Source organism: Simochromis diagramma, unplaced genomic scaffold (genome assembly GCF_900408965.1).
Source record: "Simochromis diagramma unplaced genomic scaffold, fSimDia1.1 OVJJ01000308.1, whole genome shotgun sequence".
Lineage (NCBI taxonomy): Eukaryota > Metazoa > Chordata > Actinopteri > Cichliformes > Cichlidae > Simochromis > Simochromis diagramma.
In genome coordinates, this window is record NW_024386785.1 from 1,354,348 (window position 1) to 1,371,421 (window position 17,074).

General features: G+C 43.2%; 1 protein-coding gene across 2 annotated transcripts in view; it reads left to right on the forward strand.

Moving 5' to 3' along the window:
* Positions 1-17,074, forward strand: part of otud5a (OTU deubiquitinase 5a) — a 36,914-nt gene that overhangs the window by 12,952 nt on the left and 6,888 nt on the right. For both annotated transcript variants that reach the window (XM_040022693.1, XM_040022692.1), the window contains exons 3-8: positions 11,466-11,530; positions 11,618-11,774; positions 11,850-11,998; positions 13,508-13,693; positions 15,308-15,512; positions 15,654-15,725. In XM_040022693.1, coding sequence (XP_039878627.1) covers positions 11,466-11,530; positions 11,618-11,774; positions 11,850-11,998; positions 13,508-13,693; positions 15,308-15,512; positions 15,654-15,725 — 834 coding nt within the window. The remainder of the gene's footprint in view (positions 1-11,465; positions 11,531-11,617; positions 11,775-11,849; positions 11,999-13,507; positions 13,694-15,307; positions 15,513-15,653; positions 15,726-17,074) is intronic.

The window sequence follows — 17,074 nt, forward strand, 5'->3', positions numbered from 1 at the left end:
TTCTCGCACGTGCGCGAATCGAATGCCAGCTCTGAGATTTGCCTTGACAGTTTGCTCTCTAACCTGCTGCTCAGCTCACAGTTTTCACTCCACAGGCTTTATTTTTCCACCAGATTGTTGTAAAATCTGTCTTCTTTCAAACAATCTTAGCGCCTCCTAACTGCCCACAGAGCTGCATTTTAGTAGATATTGGATTTAAGGTGGAAAGCAGAAACGATCGCTCTCTCAGTCCCGTGACCACGTTTAACACTCGGAGCACAAACAAAGCACAGATCTGTAGAGCAACGTCTTGTTTTCAAACCACATCAGTGCCAGATGCAGTTTTTCCCTAATTAATCGCCATGGAGACTGTAACTGACAGCACTCGTCAGTTGATGAGCTATGATTGATTTGGCTTCGATTGATCGCTTCTCTCACTCTCTCATTGGTGGGTTTCTTGTGATTGTGTGGAAATGCTAACAGTAGGTTCAGGAGTCGCACCAGTGATTTCTCCAGAAACCACATCAACAGCCAAACATCCCGAACAACACTGTGCACAAATGTTATGGATTTAACTTTCTTTGTCATGTGATAAAGAAAGAGTGTGTGTGCGTGTGCGTGTTCAGCCAGTTCAGGGTGGTGACTTTGTCTGGTTGTGTTTCTCAGTTGTTTGCTGCCTAACAACATCTGACACACACACACACACACACACACACACACACACACACACACACACACACACACACACACACACAGAGGAACAGCTGATACCAACACACCTGACCTGACTGCATGCCAACAGCAGCTGCTGCTCAGCAACAAACAGCTGATCTCAAACAGTGTCACATTTATTTATTTATTATGTCGACTGAAAGTTAATGGCTTTAAAATCTGTACAGTACAGAAAAAAGCTGCCTCCAGCATGTGAGCTGGACCTGAACCATGCAGAGTAAAGTTCAGACGGCTGAGACACGTGTCGTCAGTGGAAACACACACCATCCCTGTGTGTGTGTGTGTGTGTGTGTGTGTGTGTGTGTGTGTGTGTTTGCTTTTTTTGTTAAATTTAGACCCACGTGTTTGTGGGGTTTTTTCTTTCTCCAAATATTAGGAAACGTCTCCCATGTCTGACGTTGTTGTGCAACGGCCGACTGGTCGCAGTCGTGCTCCCAGCATGCTCTGCAGCTGGTCGTGGTTAGTCAGAGGAGTGGAAAGCAGAGTGTGACGAGCGTGTTTCATTGCTCAGCTCGCATGCGTCCAGTTTCACTTCATGTCGGTTTAGATCAGCCGACTGTGTTTAATAAAAAAAAATAGTGAGTGTCATTGAATGCATCCACAGGTGGATTTCAGTTTTCAAAGCAGCAGCACCTCGTGACAGGCGGCTCATCCCAGCCTGTGGTGCAGCCGGGGCTGGTTTTACTGCATGTTTACTGCAGTTTCCTCGACGCTTTACTGTCAGCAATGAGATCAGGACAGAGTTAGGTTTATAACCCAGCAGGTTTGGCTTGTTAATCCAGGAGTCAGATCAGAATCACGAGGTGTTTGTTTGATTTTTAGCTTCAAAGTGTTGCTTTTCCACATCGACATGTCTGGCATAGATGTTAAACTCAAACAGAGCCATTTAAAAAATAAAAAAGCAAAGCTCAAGGTTGAATCCACTCTGTCATTTGAGTTACTTCAGGGTTAATGGTAATTAACAAGATTCCCAGCTCATCAGTAGCGTTGACACGCAGACTGGGGGGACTGGGTGGTCTGATAGGATCCCAGCGTCTCCCAGCGATCAGAGACACTTTGGCTCCCAGGTCTCCGACAGTCTTTTCCAGCTGTGAGTCGCCACTCTCCTCCTTGACTCAGCACTTTGAGTCACGACTCATTGTTTTGGCTCACACAGCTGTTTGTTGCTCACATGACGTGACAGTCATGTGTCCCAGCTGTCACAGCGTGTACCGTGAATGGAAAAAGTTCTGCTGCAGAAGTCGTCGACCTTTCAGCCAATCAGGTGATCGAGTCTGTGGGTTGAACTCAGAGACACTTTGGCACTTTAAAGTTTAGATGATTTGTACTGTGGTGAGCTCATCTGTTTATGTGGCTGTGTTTACGGTGAGCAGATCCCACCAAACAAATGCGGGACAAAAGTGTTATCAGGGATTTTACACACAAACAAACACAGAAATGATGCAGGTTCACATTATTTAGCACGTGAACAACAAATAGGCTGAATTTACATGTCCGAACGAGCTCTCGGGCACGTAAACGTCATTCAAAGTTTAAATCTTTTGTAAAGCTTTAAGACTTTTTTTTTTGTCTGAATTGGTGTTTTAAGTATCGCCTACACTTTTATTGTAGTTCTGGTTTGATAACATTTTTGTTGAACTTTATTCTGGAAAAATCATTTCCCCCATGGTTTCATGCCTGCACCCTCTACATGCACGAGGTGTACTTCAAAGCGTGGCCATTTTTGTCCTCGTTCACTTCTTGTGATAGGACGTACTTTTTTTTTTAATTCCCCAGAAGGGCAGCGTGTGCTCAGCATACGTCCCGTAAACAGACACATTAAAACACAGCTTATAAAGTTCTGTTGAAAATCAGGAGCAGTTCTCCTGCAGTTATTTGATTATAATAATAAACACCGTGCCCATTCTTCATTGTACAAACGTGACTCGTTACCTGCACACATCCCGTTAGCTCTTATTGATGCTGATCATTTAAATGGAATCATTGACACACTCGGAAATATTCTGGTGGTGTTTACGGTTCTTTGTTCATTCCCTTGCAAAAGTTTACATATGCTCTCTTTTTGAAGTGTCCTCTGTAGTTTCTCATAATGTTATAAAAGAGTGACACATGAGTCACACCTTATCAGAATCACACGGTGTTACTTCATGTCATTGTTGTCCGCTGTGCAAAATTAAACTGAATAATAACAGCGGGAAACATAAATGGAATTCTTTCACTGCAGCCAGCAGCAACTGCTGTTTTTTGGCCCTCTCCAAAGACGCAGATTCAGTCGCTGGTTGGTTCAGCTCGAGTCAGGATGCCTGAAAGTTGAACTTGAAGAGTTGAGATGTTTCTTTGCTGAAGCTGTGGAAGGATCGGGGCCCTAAACTCTCTCACCGCCTGAATGATGATGTTTGGGTCGTCGCAGCAGCTAGACTGGAAAGAGGTCAGAGGTCACCTCTTTCCAGAGGAAGTGTCTTCACGAAGAAACCTCACTGAGGGGCACAGGGAAACTCTGACGACCTCCTGCTGCCGATGAGTCACGCAGTGTGTGTTAGAGAGAGAGAGAGAGGGACTTGTGTCAGAGTGACCTTTGACCTTGTGTTACTGTAAGAGCAACGTCTGAGTGTTTGTGTCCAGACAGTTTGTGTAAACATGGGAGTATGTGAGGTGGAATCTCCATAGTTTCTACATCTGTGTGTGTGTGTGTGTGTGCAGTCTTGAGTTCATACTGGACACCCGTCGTGTGTTCCAGTTTGTTCCAGTTTGTCTGGTAAACTCCAAACTTGAGTCCTGATTAGTTTTCACAGTCTGTGTCTTCATTGCCTGAATCTGGAGTTACCTGCAGCACTGACGGGAACCTGAGCTACAAATACAGAGATTGGCTGACTAAGTGATATATTTATTAATTTTAGTCAGTTTGTCTTAATAATAATAACAATGGATTGGATTTATATAGCGCTTTTCAAGGCACCCAAAGCACTTTACAATGCCACTATTCATTCACACACTGGTGGAGGCAAGCTACGGTTGTAGCCACAGCTGCCCTGGGGCAGGCTGACAGAAGCGAGGCTGCCATATCGCGCCATCGGCCCCTCTGGCCAACACCAGTAGGCGGTAGGGTGAAGTGTCTTGCCCAAGGACACAACGACCAGGACAGAGAGCCCAGGGATCGAACCGGCGACCTTCCGGTTACAGATACGCTTCCCAACCCTGTTCTGTGTTTCAGAAAATAAAGAAAATGTTAAAACATATTTCAGTGTTTAAAAATTCTGATAAAATGTGAAGAAAAAAAATCTATATTCTGAGATATTTAAAACATTAAAAAAATACTAATAATTAAAAAGCTAATTTATAGTGTATGTTCATATAAAATAACTTTATAGAATCATATTTAGTTGTTTAAAAGCAAATAATTAGCAAAAATATAATGTTTAAAAAAAAAAAGTATCACAGCTGATGTTTATGGTTCAGCTATGCTGTGATAATCCACATCTGTACTAGTACTCAGGTGCATTACCACAAAAAAGTTGCAACTACCCAACTCTTTCCTGCATACATGAATGTCGCGAAAAACACTGGTGTTTAAAAAAAAAAAAAAAATGTTATTCGGAGTTTCATTAATTCAAAGTCTAACAGACATTTTTAATGGTCACATGGTCAAAATGTAACAGTAACAGTGAACCAGGAAAAATTGCCGACTGCACCTAAAAATGTGGAAGAAGTCAGGTATCTTCAAAGTTTGCCCAGATGACCCCAACATACGCTTAGTGACCAATATCAAAAATCTCAGTGAGTGTAGAAAATAACTTTCCCGTTGGTTTTCATCTGGAAATTTACCCTTCCAGCATCAGTTTCTCTGGGATTCTGACTGTTACGAGACTGAGAGTTATAAAAAGTTGTGGAAAGTTACAGAGATTGTATAACTGTGTGTGTGTTCAGGTGTGTCGGGCATCCTCAGGTGTTTACACCTGCCGTGGTTTCATGCGCACATTTTTTGTCATTGTGATTGAAATCATTGTTGTGTACCTGCAGTAGGGCGGAGCTGTTGTGTGTGGACAGTGCGCCAGACGTCAAAACAATAAACATGGTTTGCATTTGTTCCTCAACAGCCATCTTATCTGTTTGACCGTGATGTTTGGCATCTTCCTGAAAGATCACTTACGGTTATCTTCTTCTCGGTCCTTGAGAGTGTTGACAACAGACACAAGATGCAAATCTTTTTTTCTGCCCATCTAATGAAAAAAATGTGCAAAGTATGAACAAAAAACAAACTCTGAGCGGCTGTATCAGGAAAGAGAAGGAGGATACTTCCCCACCAAAGACTGTAGTTCCTACAATGGTCCAAAAGGAAGTCAACGTTATATCATTGACTGTTTCAAAAAGCTGTCTGTCTCCACCATTACATCCCCACTGCTCTCTGAACTTAGCATTTGGAAGCCTCTAGGGTTTTTGGTCTCCATCGTGCTGGCTGTTTAGATCAAGAAGTGACAAAAGGGTTATTCGCTAACCCGACACAAGTCAGTAAACGTCCAACGGTATACTTCATTGGAGAGGTTTTCACTCACGGTTGTCATAGTTTCACTTATTTATGTTTAATGTTTAGAGGCTCATCACTAGGGATGGGTATCGTTTAGGTTTTATCCGATACCGGTGCTGCTGCTGCATCATCATCCGTCATCATTTCTGCTACACTGGCAGGGCTAGGGGCCAGGACTCTCCTTTTCGGGTTTTTGGGGGATGTTGCTAACTCCGGGTCCGATAACAGGCACCACACCCGCAGTAGATGTGCACGGTGTGAGGTCTCGCAGCAAGCTATCAAATACGGCGCATTTCTCGGCTTTTTAAAAAAACGCTATGCGTCGCCAGGTGTTTCATTGGATTCGAGGTGTTACCTCCTTTGACAGTATCACAGTATCAGCTTAAAGCACTTGTGCAGGCTGCTGAGTTTGCATATTTTGCTGTGAAGTACAGCCAGACTTTTGACCGCTTCACCTTGGACATTTTTAATCTGTAGCTCTGCTCTAAAAGAACGTACGCACCTGGACCCGCCTACTATCCTCGGAAACGTAAAATGATTGGCTAGAATCTAAAGTGTATCACAGCTCAGGAAAAAAAAGCACCAAAATAAAGCACCGAAATGTGCGCTGCTTTTCGGTCTGGTTACTACCGTTTATGTCAGAACCGGTGCCATCATGGCACTGGATACCGGTACCCATCCCTACTTATCACTGACTTAGGACTGGTCAGTGACCATCAGCCAGCCACTGTAGGATGGTTGCCAGGTGGTCAACTAACCATAGGAAAGACATTTTTCTGTAAAGGGAAAATGTGTTTTCTGTGGTTTCTGCAGGTTGAAATTGGTGCAAAGACATTGTTGCACCAATAACCTCCTTGCGATTGCTTTGGGGCTGCAGCAGGATGTCGTGATGCCCTGTGGTTTGCGTGGAAGAAGCTGACTTGTCCTCAAGCGCTTGCCAACTACTCGCTGAGTGGCAGTGAAACTGCAAAGAGTATGACACAAACCGAAAATGGAGAACGTTTCTCTCCAGATTAAAAGTTTAGCCTTACCACTGAAACCGCCGAGTTTCAAAAGACACAGCTTTTATTTTGAAATAGAGCATTCTTCATCTGTGCAGCAGCCTGATAGAAAAGTGGAAAAGTTGCAGGAATGTTTCCTCAGTTTCACTCACAAAGTTCAGTTTGATTTTAAGGTTTCCATCTCAATTTCACTGACACAAGTCTAAAACCTGCTGCAGGATTTAAAAAGAACTCAAAGACCTGTACAGAGTGAGTGTGTGTGTGTGTGTGTGTGTGTGTGTGTGTGTGTGTGTGTGTGTGTGTGAGAGAGAGAGTGTCTGTCATAAGTATAAAGCACCGCTGCTCAGGTCACGGTCACCTCAGCTCGACAAACAAGTCTTTTAGTCTTTTAAACTTGTCAAAGTGTCAGGACGGCTGGAGCTGGTCACTCAAAACCAACCCAGAGTCAGTGCACAGACACACACAAATACAGACACACAAATACAGACACCTACACTGAGCTGTGAGGAAATTCCCTCTTAACTTTCCCCTTGAATTCTCTGCAATCTCCTTGTGAATCTCTGAGTTCATGTTGCATTATTTACGAGTAAATAAGTGACTCAGTGTCTAAAGAAACAACACAGTTAAACTTCTGCAGAATCAAAGAAAGGTCAGGCTGCAAGTGAAGAATGAAGGCTTTTTTGAAACATAGTAAGAAATACTTCAAAAACAGAAGAAAACTATAAAACAAATCGTATGAAGAATATGAAAACTAGTCAGACAATTATAGATAAAAATGTGTCAGAATTTGACATTTTGATTGGATTCACAGCTCTGAGGGTTAAAACAGCTGGATAAACAGCTGCAGGGAGGTGGACGTTGTGGAGCGAGGTCGTGGAGCGAGGTCGTGGAGCGCCAGCTCGCAAACACAGAGACGTTTTTGGGGTCAGTTAACTGCAGCTGATCTGAACCACTCGTAAGTTTACCTTCAGGTTTTGAACATATTAAAGGACCTAACAAAGTCGCCGCACTTCTCTGTTTGAGGCCGCCTGATGTTATTAAAGCTGACCTCTGACTGGAAGTTGAGGTTCCTGCTTGACAATGAGCTTAATTCTGCAGAAGGAGGAAGGACGTGAGGCCCAGCGGCCCACACGTCACGTCACTGTGGCGCCTCTGTGGTCCGCGGCCCGCTTCCGAATGTGTAAAACAGGGGCGGAGCTTCGGAGCTGATAAAGTTCTGCAGAAGAGATGGTGACGTCCCTCTGCTCTCTGATTGGTCAGCTGGAAGCTTGATTACCGAGATATGAATACTGCTACCAAGAATGTTGGTTCTGCTAATATTTGCAATGTCTGATATTTCTGATCAATAATAACTTGTTTTTATTGATCACTATGAACAAATACTAATAATAATGAGATCTAATCAGCAGCAGGAGGATCTACATCCCTTCTGTCCATGTTAGTGTCCAGCTGCTGGTAATTTAAAGCTTGCTTCTGAACTTCAGTACCCAGAAGCCTTTGCTGGTGTTGGCGGTCAGGGTGGAGTCAAACTGCGAGTTTCAGATAAAAACTTTATCGACAGCAGTGGTGTAACAAACAAGACGGACACGGTTCTGTGAGGGCCCACCTCTTTCTGAGAAAGCTGTCCAAGCTGACCAATCACAACGCTCGCTGTGGTTTGTGTTTGTGTGTGTGTGGGTGTGGGTGTGTGTGCATGTGGTTTATTATTAATTCTGCAGAAGTCTATCTGTCGTGGTGTGTGTGGTATTTCTCAGCAACCAACTCAAATTCGCCCTTTTGTTTCCTTTTCCTCTGCATCTTGTCTCCGCTCATGTCTCCTACCTCATTTCCTTGTGTCCTGCCTCATCTCCTTGTCTCGCATCTCCTCTCCTAGCTTTGGTTTCCTCTTCTGTTTTTTTCTTCTGCCTTATTTCCTTGTGTCTTCTATCGTCTCCTGTTTGTCTCCTCCTATGTTTCCCTTCTCCTCTTGTTGCCTTCTCTTCTCCTTGTTGCATGTGTCCCTTCCTCTCCTGGTTTTCTGTCTTTTGTGCTTGTCTCCTGTCTCCTTTTCTTGCGTCATGCCTTTGTTCAACAAACTCTCAGATGCACCTGTTGCTGCTGAAAAACACTGAACCTGCACAAACCATCTCGCTGCCCAAGCCAAACTTGGCTTCCAAGGCTTCACATGGGCAAAACGTGGTCCAAGGGCCAATACTGACAATAGTGACCAACAGATCCTGGGGATCCTGCAGTGAAAGGGATGCAGTTTAATGCACCTTGACGCTTAGCAATAAAATAGTCTGAAGAAACGTGCAAAGATGGACGAAGACAACAGTGGTGTGAAAGTTCACGAGATCTTTTGCAAACTCTGCCAGTCAAAGTTGTGTCTTTTTGGATGAGCTGCAATGAAGAAAAGGTGTAATGATATCAAACATGTTTATTCTTTCAAAAAAAGCCTGAAATTAGACAAACTGACGGAGTTTTTGGAGTTTGCACTGTCATTTGTACCAAACTGTCACAACTTTAGCAAAACTGAAGTTTTGCTAAATTTTATTGCAGCATTAAACACGTGTCTGCATCAATACAATCACATTAAAAGTCATTTAATCCCAGCATGAGTCAGTGTGGCTATCTGCAAAAAAAAAAACGCTGCCCTTCTTTTACACCATTTTTCTGAGAACTTGTTGGTCAGTAAACGGTGGTTTTTGTGCATGTGTGACTAACCCGCGGGTTAACCTCGCTGCGCTCCAGATCCTGCACCGGGGTGCATGCCACTGCTCTGAGTGGGAGATTACTGGGAGATTCCCTCTTGAATGTTTCTGAGATATATATATACAAACAAACACACACACACCTGCTGCTGCTGCTCAGCCATGTGTGTGTGTGTCAGATGTGTTATGAGTGTGTCACTTTGCAGTCATACCGCCATGTTTATGCACAAAAACACGAAGCAAACCGCTAGTGAGAAAAAGGAAGTCATCGGGGGGGTTCTGAGAATTACTGCGGTGACAGATCATGTGACTTTCTGTAAACTGAACCGAAATGGGGCTCATTTACATCCCACTGCCATCTCAGACAGGAAGTGTGTTTGTGTGACATTATTTTTGTTTGTGTTGACTTTTTTCTGCTTCTCTATTTTTTTGACATGTAATGCAAAAACTGGCTAATAAACAGTGAAAATAATCTACATGTGAAATCAAAGGGAAATGAGCGACAGATTGATCAATTAATATTGTTTTAATTTGTTTTTAGTGTTTTTAGTTGTTTTTTTTAATCCAACACTTGGCTTTGAAGTCGGGCTTCACAGACTAAATATTATGCATCAGCTGTCAGCAGCATACGTTTTGTCACATCCTTGCAGCACTGAAACTGCTTTTTGCTTCTTTTTTTTTTTTGACCAGTGCAGAAAGTGCATTGCTTCTGTGCAGACTCAGGACCAGCTGCAAAGGGCCGTGCAGGCAGTGCAGGGGACACTAATGCTGCAATTATGGCTGCAGCATTGGGCCCTTGCTTGCATGCACAGTTGTGCAACTATAATGGCGGGCGCTCAGGCCACCCTGGACTCGCCAGTCCTCCTTAGCTTTTTGTTCCCTTTCCACACAAAAGGTCAAATCAAAATTTTAAGGCACACATGTTGTCATATCTGCACAAAACAGTGTTTATGTCCTCCGATTACAAGCATTCCTGAATTATTATTATTATTATTATTTTGAATTGTCAGATGAAACCACTTTTGAGCGTGATGCCTGCAATTGTTCTACTTTGCAGTAATCCTCACTAGCTTATAAATTATAGATCAGTGCTCTTTTACAGCAGACAAGGGTTTTATCAGAAGGGATGTTTGGTTTCCAACTGTCTCTTAACTAACACCAAGATGGTGTCTTAAGTCTTTCCAGCCAATGACGCGCTCAGGCTCCTTACATCAATAGTATGAGGCTATAAAACGTAACTTTTACAGTAAATTGAAATGTCTTTTTCTGCAGCTAGAGTAGTAATGTTTGGTGAACACAAAAATCACGAAGCGCACCTAAACTTGGCTTAAAACGCACTATTTTGGAGCCACATCCTACAGGATAGTTGTCATAATCTAGAGCGTGAGCTGAAAGAGGAGACAGAGTGATCATAGAGGCATTTTCAAAGTTTTCTGCTGCAGTCTCCGTCTCTGTGCGATTCAGGAATCTCTGACCTCCTGCAGTGATGTATTGACTAAATGCCGGTAACACTGACCTGCTCAAAGTTTAAAAAGAATCGAGAGCTGCACCACAAGCCAAAACCAAACCAGAACACAGCCGTTCTCATAGGTTGACGTGACCTTTGTGCATCCACTGCCATTTGCAAAGTTGTCAACGTCAAGCAGAAACTTCCAGTAAAACTTTCCACACTGAAATATTAGGAGGCCCGAGTGGGATTCTTTAAAAACTTTGCGTACATGAATGCATGCAATCATGCATGCACATGAATTAAAAGTTTTTTTTTTAAAAAGCTGCAGAGGCCGAGAATGAGGACTGAAAAGAAGAGACAAAGCTTTGCGTAGTCTTAAAAAGACAAGACAGGGTCCATACTCCAATTAACAGACTGCAACAGTGCATGATGCTCTCATTAAAACTAACCTCTCTCAGGATCGCCTAAACCAAGCTCACTGTTCTGAGCGAGTCCAGTGCTAACGAGTGACGTCAAAGGATCACAAAGTGACCTCACTAGCCTCAAGTGTACTGTATACCTACAGTATTCCTGCACATCCTGAAAAAATCTTAAAAGTCTTTAGAATTCATCCAAATATCAGTTTTCTTAAATGCTGGAGCTGTCACAGCGACGGGTCTCTAGTGTATCACAGCAACAGGACAGTTAATTTTTTTTATTGGAGTAAAAATGTCTTCAGTCATTCAGAAGTCTTAAAAGTGCTGAATCCGTTGGTAGCCTGGATGCTCATGTCGTTAGCATGTCTGCTGGCCGGCAGTGAGATGGAGAAAATCAGCCATCATTGTTAAACTGACCCTGCACATGTATGCAGGCATTTCAAACTGACTGAAATCAAGACAGAGAAATTAGTTTGCTGGTGGTGGATGCGAACAGCGACGCGCCCCTAATGTATTCGTATTTTTCAGTATTTTTGGTTGTTGTGAATTAGTTATCAGTTTAATTCTGAGTGGCATTGATAAAAACCTCTTAAATCTGTTTAATGTTCTGGCAAATTACCAGCATTTATACTGAATCCCAAATGAATTGACTCGTCCTGTGTGTCTGTGTCCCAGCTGATCAGGTGTATGGAGACCAGGACATGCATGAAGTGGTGCGGAAACACTGTATGGACTACCTGGTGAGTAGACGCGTCCTTTTTTCCTCCTCCTGTGTTACTCTTACAGTTCGAGTCTGTGTTAATAAAGTTTTTGTTTTTGGCGTTCAGATGAAGAACGCAGATTATTTCTCCAACTACGTGACAGAGGACTTCACCACATACATCAACAGGAAGAGGAAAAACAACTGCCATGGCAACCACATCGAGATGCAGGCCATGGCGGAGATGTACAACAGGCCAGTGGAGGTTTACCAGTACAGCACAGGTGAGTCGAGAAACAACCTTCATCGCCGTCAGCCAGTCGCATCCATCTAACAACCTCCTCCTCCTCTTCCTCCAGAACCAATCAACACGTTCCACGGCATCCATCAGAACCACGACGAACCAATCAGAGTGAGCTACCACCGCAACATCCACTACAACTCCGTGGTTAATCCCAACAAGGCCACGATCGGGGTCGGACTGGGACTGCCCGCCTTCAAACCTGGGGTACAAAAACCAAACTCGCTTAGCACATCAGACTGACTTTAGTTATCCTAAAAGTTGGGAAATCCCAGTTCTGCCAGTTCTGCAAAAACACAACAAGTAACACAATAAATAAGTAGTAAAGCTCAGTAAAGTAGAGCATGACAGATTGGTAAATCAAGCGAATCAAGCTTGATTTTATACACCTGTGGCCAATGAAGTGTTTGAAACACCCGAGTTCAACGATTTGGATGGGAGAGCGAAGACTCCTCCCTAATCCACCTCCATACCATCAGAGATGCAGGCTTTGAACTGAGCTGCATGGTCTCTCGCCTCCATAGCAGGACAAAATTCAAGTTGTCTGACCACAGAACAGTTTTCCACTTTGTCTCAGTTCAATCTAAATGACCTTTGCCCCAGAAAACATGGCGGCAGCATTTCTGGATCATGTTCACGTGTGGTTTCTTCTTTGCAGCTTTAACCTGCATTTGTTGTTTGAATGGCACAGAGAACAGGCTGTGTTCACAGGCCGTGATTCCTGGAAGTGTTCCTGAGCCCATGCGCGGATTTCCATGACAGAATCATGACTGTTTTAAATGCAGTGCCGCCTGACAGTCCAAAGATCACGGGCATCCAATATTGATTTTCAGCCTTGCTTTCTGCGCCAGAAATTTCTCAAGATGATGTACTTCAGCATGCAGAGTCCAGTTTTTTTGGAGACTGGTGAACCTCTGTCCATCTTTAGTTTTAAGAAACTCCGCCTCCCCAAGACGCGCCTTTTACACCCAATCGTGTTGCTTACCTGTTGCCAGTTAACTTAATTAGTTGCAAGCTTTTTCTCTCAGTTTAAACAGTTGACATGTTTTCTGTGTTGTATTGTGAATAATCGAAGGGTTTGCTGGTTCCAAATCATTGCATTCAGTTTTTGATTACACAGCGTCGGGGTCGTTACGGTCTCACGCCGTCTGTTTAACGGGCCTGAAAACAACTTCTTGAAACATGCCGTTTATATGTACAGTAGAGGGGCAGATCAAAGCCTACAAGTTTTTTGATGAAAACTTTCCTGTGAGTGCTGTTACGAAACATTCGTCTACAGCTCCAGCGCTTCAAGATTTATCATGCAGAAACTTATTTTTATGTAGATGCATGCCTGTTTTCAGTTCAGCGACTCTTTGAAGGCGCCGTTTCCGTCTGTGACTCCATATCTCTGCTGCGGCGTGGTTTCAAAATGACAACAGAGATACGAGATGGTCTCAAATGGATGCTCAGCCCCCCTCTTTACACTTTATAAAGACGTACTGAGTTTTATCACCTCAGATGAGATTGTCTGTGTTAACCGTCCTGCAGGCAGAAGTGAAATTTATGCAGGGCTTTAAGTTTGACACATTGTGCCTTGTTTTGTCTCCTTTTCCCAGTCACTAATAAAATCTGACCAAATCCAGGGTTAAAGAAAACCGCTGTTCTAGCTGATATTTAGCATTTTAGCTCAGGGAGTTGTGTGTGTATAATAAATATATTTCCTCCTCCTCGCAGTATGCGGACCAGTCTCTTATGAAGTCGGCCATCAAGACGTCAGAGGAGTCGTGGATCGAGCAGCAGATGCTGGAGGACAAAAAGAGGGCGACGGACTGGGAGGCCACCAACGAGGCCATTGAGGAGCAGGTGGCCCGGGAGTCTTACCTGCAGTGGCTGCGGGACCAGGAGAAACAGGCCAGACAGGTGGGACGGGGAGCCGGGCCATGAATATTCACTGAAAATTATTTGACTCAGAACTGTGTGCTTTTATTTCACTTTCGAGAAAAACCTGTTGTTCTAGCAGCAGAATCCTTAAACCATCCGCCCTGTTTTCGTAACTGCTTATGTAATGTAGGAATGTGATGGATTTACTTTCATTTTTAATGTTTTCAGACAAACCATACAGACAGATATGAATCGTGCTTTGAGCTAAACACCAACTCAGTCGATGGTCATTTTAAACAGGACCCACAGTTGGACCTGGAACAAAAATCAGATTGCCATAGGTGACCCTAACCGTCACTCACTGTCGGGGTTAAAAGGTTTTGAACCTTTTCACTTTAATTTGTCGCCATCATTTAAAACCCCACAGAGCCAGCTGACTAATTTGTGCTTTTCTTTGAAAGAAAATTATACATTATTATTCATATCAGGCCACCAGAACCATTTATTTACCTCATTCAGCCGAACGACAGATGAGCTCGTGCCACAGCGAGGCGACAACACTTCGACCGTGCATCCGTAATTTACAAGAGTCACTGTTCCTCCTGCAGTAGCAATCAGACCTGAATCAAACGTGCTCGTCCAAATGAACTATAAACTGTGACTTTTGATGGATTGTGAGCCACACAGTTGCTTTTGTCGACCATGTATGTCAGATACAAAGACACGTTTTTCCATCTCACAGAAACAAACTAAATATTCAGAATAAACTGGAGCCATGAAGCCAGAAAAAAATAATAAGCCAAGGTTACCAACTACCCATACCCATCATTTCATTCACTCTGACACACCCGGTGTTTAATTTGCATGTTCTCCGTGTGCTTGTCCCGGTTTTCCAGCAGAGCATCGATTTCTCCCGTCATAAAAAACATGCTTGTTAATGCTCCCTTTGTCGACCCACTCCTGCAGGAGCTTCCTGGTTAAACAAAGGTCAAGGTTCAATATAACTGATGGTCAGGTGGAGGTGTTTTCCACAGAGTGAGACGCCTGTGAAGCAAATTGCCTCAAATCCCCTTAATAATGAGTAGGGTTTTTCCTTTTTTATAGTCGGTATTTTCACATTGGAATACCAATGAAGGTCCTTAAAAAAACAAAAAAACACCAATGTTCAGAGTTAAAATATGAAGAAGCTGCTCAGCACTGATTTGTTATATACAGCAACGACTGAATTAAGAAGATGTAAAATGAAAGATGCAAGCAGTATGCAGAAAAACTGCTGGATATTTAAATCTGGAAGATTTCTTGTAAACTGCAGGCTGACACAAACCTTCTTCCCTGTTTCTAGCAGAGATGTCTGCAGCATTCAGGGGAAGTTTAAAGAGGAGCCACAATATTAAATTAATATGCTATATTCTGATAGATTAGCAGGATATACAGTAAATCAGCTGGTTATTTGTGGGCCTGTAAAACAGAAGAAATAGCCATTTATATTTGGACCTACTGACCCAGTGACTTAAAAAGCATCAGTTCTGTCTGCTTTAAACCGTCCTGTCAAATAAAGGCATGAAAAATAATGAAAAAAATGTCTTAAATTCAGTTTAAGTGGATGAAACTTTGCTGGTGTAACAAAAACTAAAACCTTTTCTCTTTTTTCAGCCTCGTAAGGCCAGTGCCACCTGCAGCTCGGCAACAGCGGCAGCTTCCAGCGGGCTAGACGACTGGAGCGCTCGGTCACCACGGCAACGTGACTCAGACCCCTCCCACTCTGACCTCACAACTCCCCCATCAACCAACAACAAGCCCCCTTCCCCTGCAGGAGCTGCCCTCATCCTGAGCAAACCCCCCTCCCCCTGCGCCCCAGGTATAACACACACATATGTACCTTGGCTCTAAGTCTGCACACTAAAACGTACCAATCTGCTTTATGAGGACTTAATTTTGTCCACACAGTGTGAGCTAATGTTTTTTCCTGACGTACCTGTATGTATCTCGGCCTGTGCAGGTCCCAGTAATCAGAGTCGTCACCATTTGGAGTACAGAGCCATCATGCAGGAGATGTCACCTACAGCGTTTGGTAAGCGTCACACACACTCATTCACACCTTTGAGGACCTTATTTTTTATACTGTGTGTCCCTGTGACGTGAGTCTGTCACACGGCCCTTTACAGGTCCAATCCACAGAGAGGTTCAGACTCCACGTTCACACATGTAAAACTGTTTGTCATTTCTGAATGGCCCAATCAGACTGCAAAAGCTGCAGTTCCTCTAATGGCCACTTGAGGAAGTTCAATCAGTCCCCACAGACTTCCATATTAATATGTCTAACTTTACAGAAGAAATAAACATGTTTACAACCTCATACAAAACAAAGTTTTGGCTTCTATGTATAATTTCTTTCTCCATGGCAACAATAATTTTTATACAGAACTTCCTCCCACAATCATTTTGTTAAGGCTCGAAGGTTTGGGTCAACGCTGGTTGTGCTTTGCTAGCTGTCTGCTAGGCTTCACATCCACTAACTGAACTTCATGACCTTAAAAATATTTTTAATGCGTTTGTGCTGTTGGCACCACATGAAGCATATTTACGGAAATTATCTGACAAATGATATTACTTTAGAAAGCTGTCTGATAAAGATGGACATGGCCACCGTGACATCGCCCACTGATCTGCATTTTGAAGACTTAACATTAGCATGCTGGTGTTTTGGAGCCATAAGTTGGATTTGGATTGTAGGGTGGAATACTAATTTATCAGCTACTGTAGTCATCAAGTTGTCAGCCATCAGCACAGACCTCCTTACAGTAAGTCATAATATTTGTTTGATAACTTGATTCAAAACAGCTCCAAAAGTACAAACACAGTAAAAAAAAAAAAACACGTCCAGTTCAGATAGCCACTGGCTACAGTTCCCTGTGCCTGACAGTCATGTGTGGCCATGTATCTGTGACTCAGCATTTAAAGCAGGTCATCCACTAATAAGAAAGTCAGGGGTTCATTCCTCAGATCCTCCACTCTGCATGTCAAGTGTCTTTGAGCAAGATACCTTGATGCATGCATAGTAATGTGTTTTTAAATAAATCCGCTTCCTCATTTATGAGGCATAGAAAAGTGCTTGTATGAATGTGTGTATGACTGGGTGAATGATGCTTTGTGGTAGAGTAGAAAAGTGCTACTCAAGTAGCCGTCCATTTACCATTTACTCTTAACCATAGCTTCCATTCAAAGGAAGCATGTGCATTTTGTTTGCACATGTGTAGAACAAATCTGGGTCAAATGCTGACACCCTGTTAGCTTAGTAGCATTAGCGTGCTAAGTTCCACCCTCCAGTCTAAATATGGTCACTTCTGGTTAAAAAAACCCCATCAATGTCGAGGCTTCAGAATGCAGATTGTAGACACCAGTCGGGGGCACATTACAAAT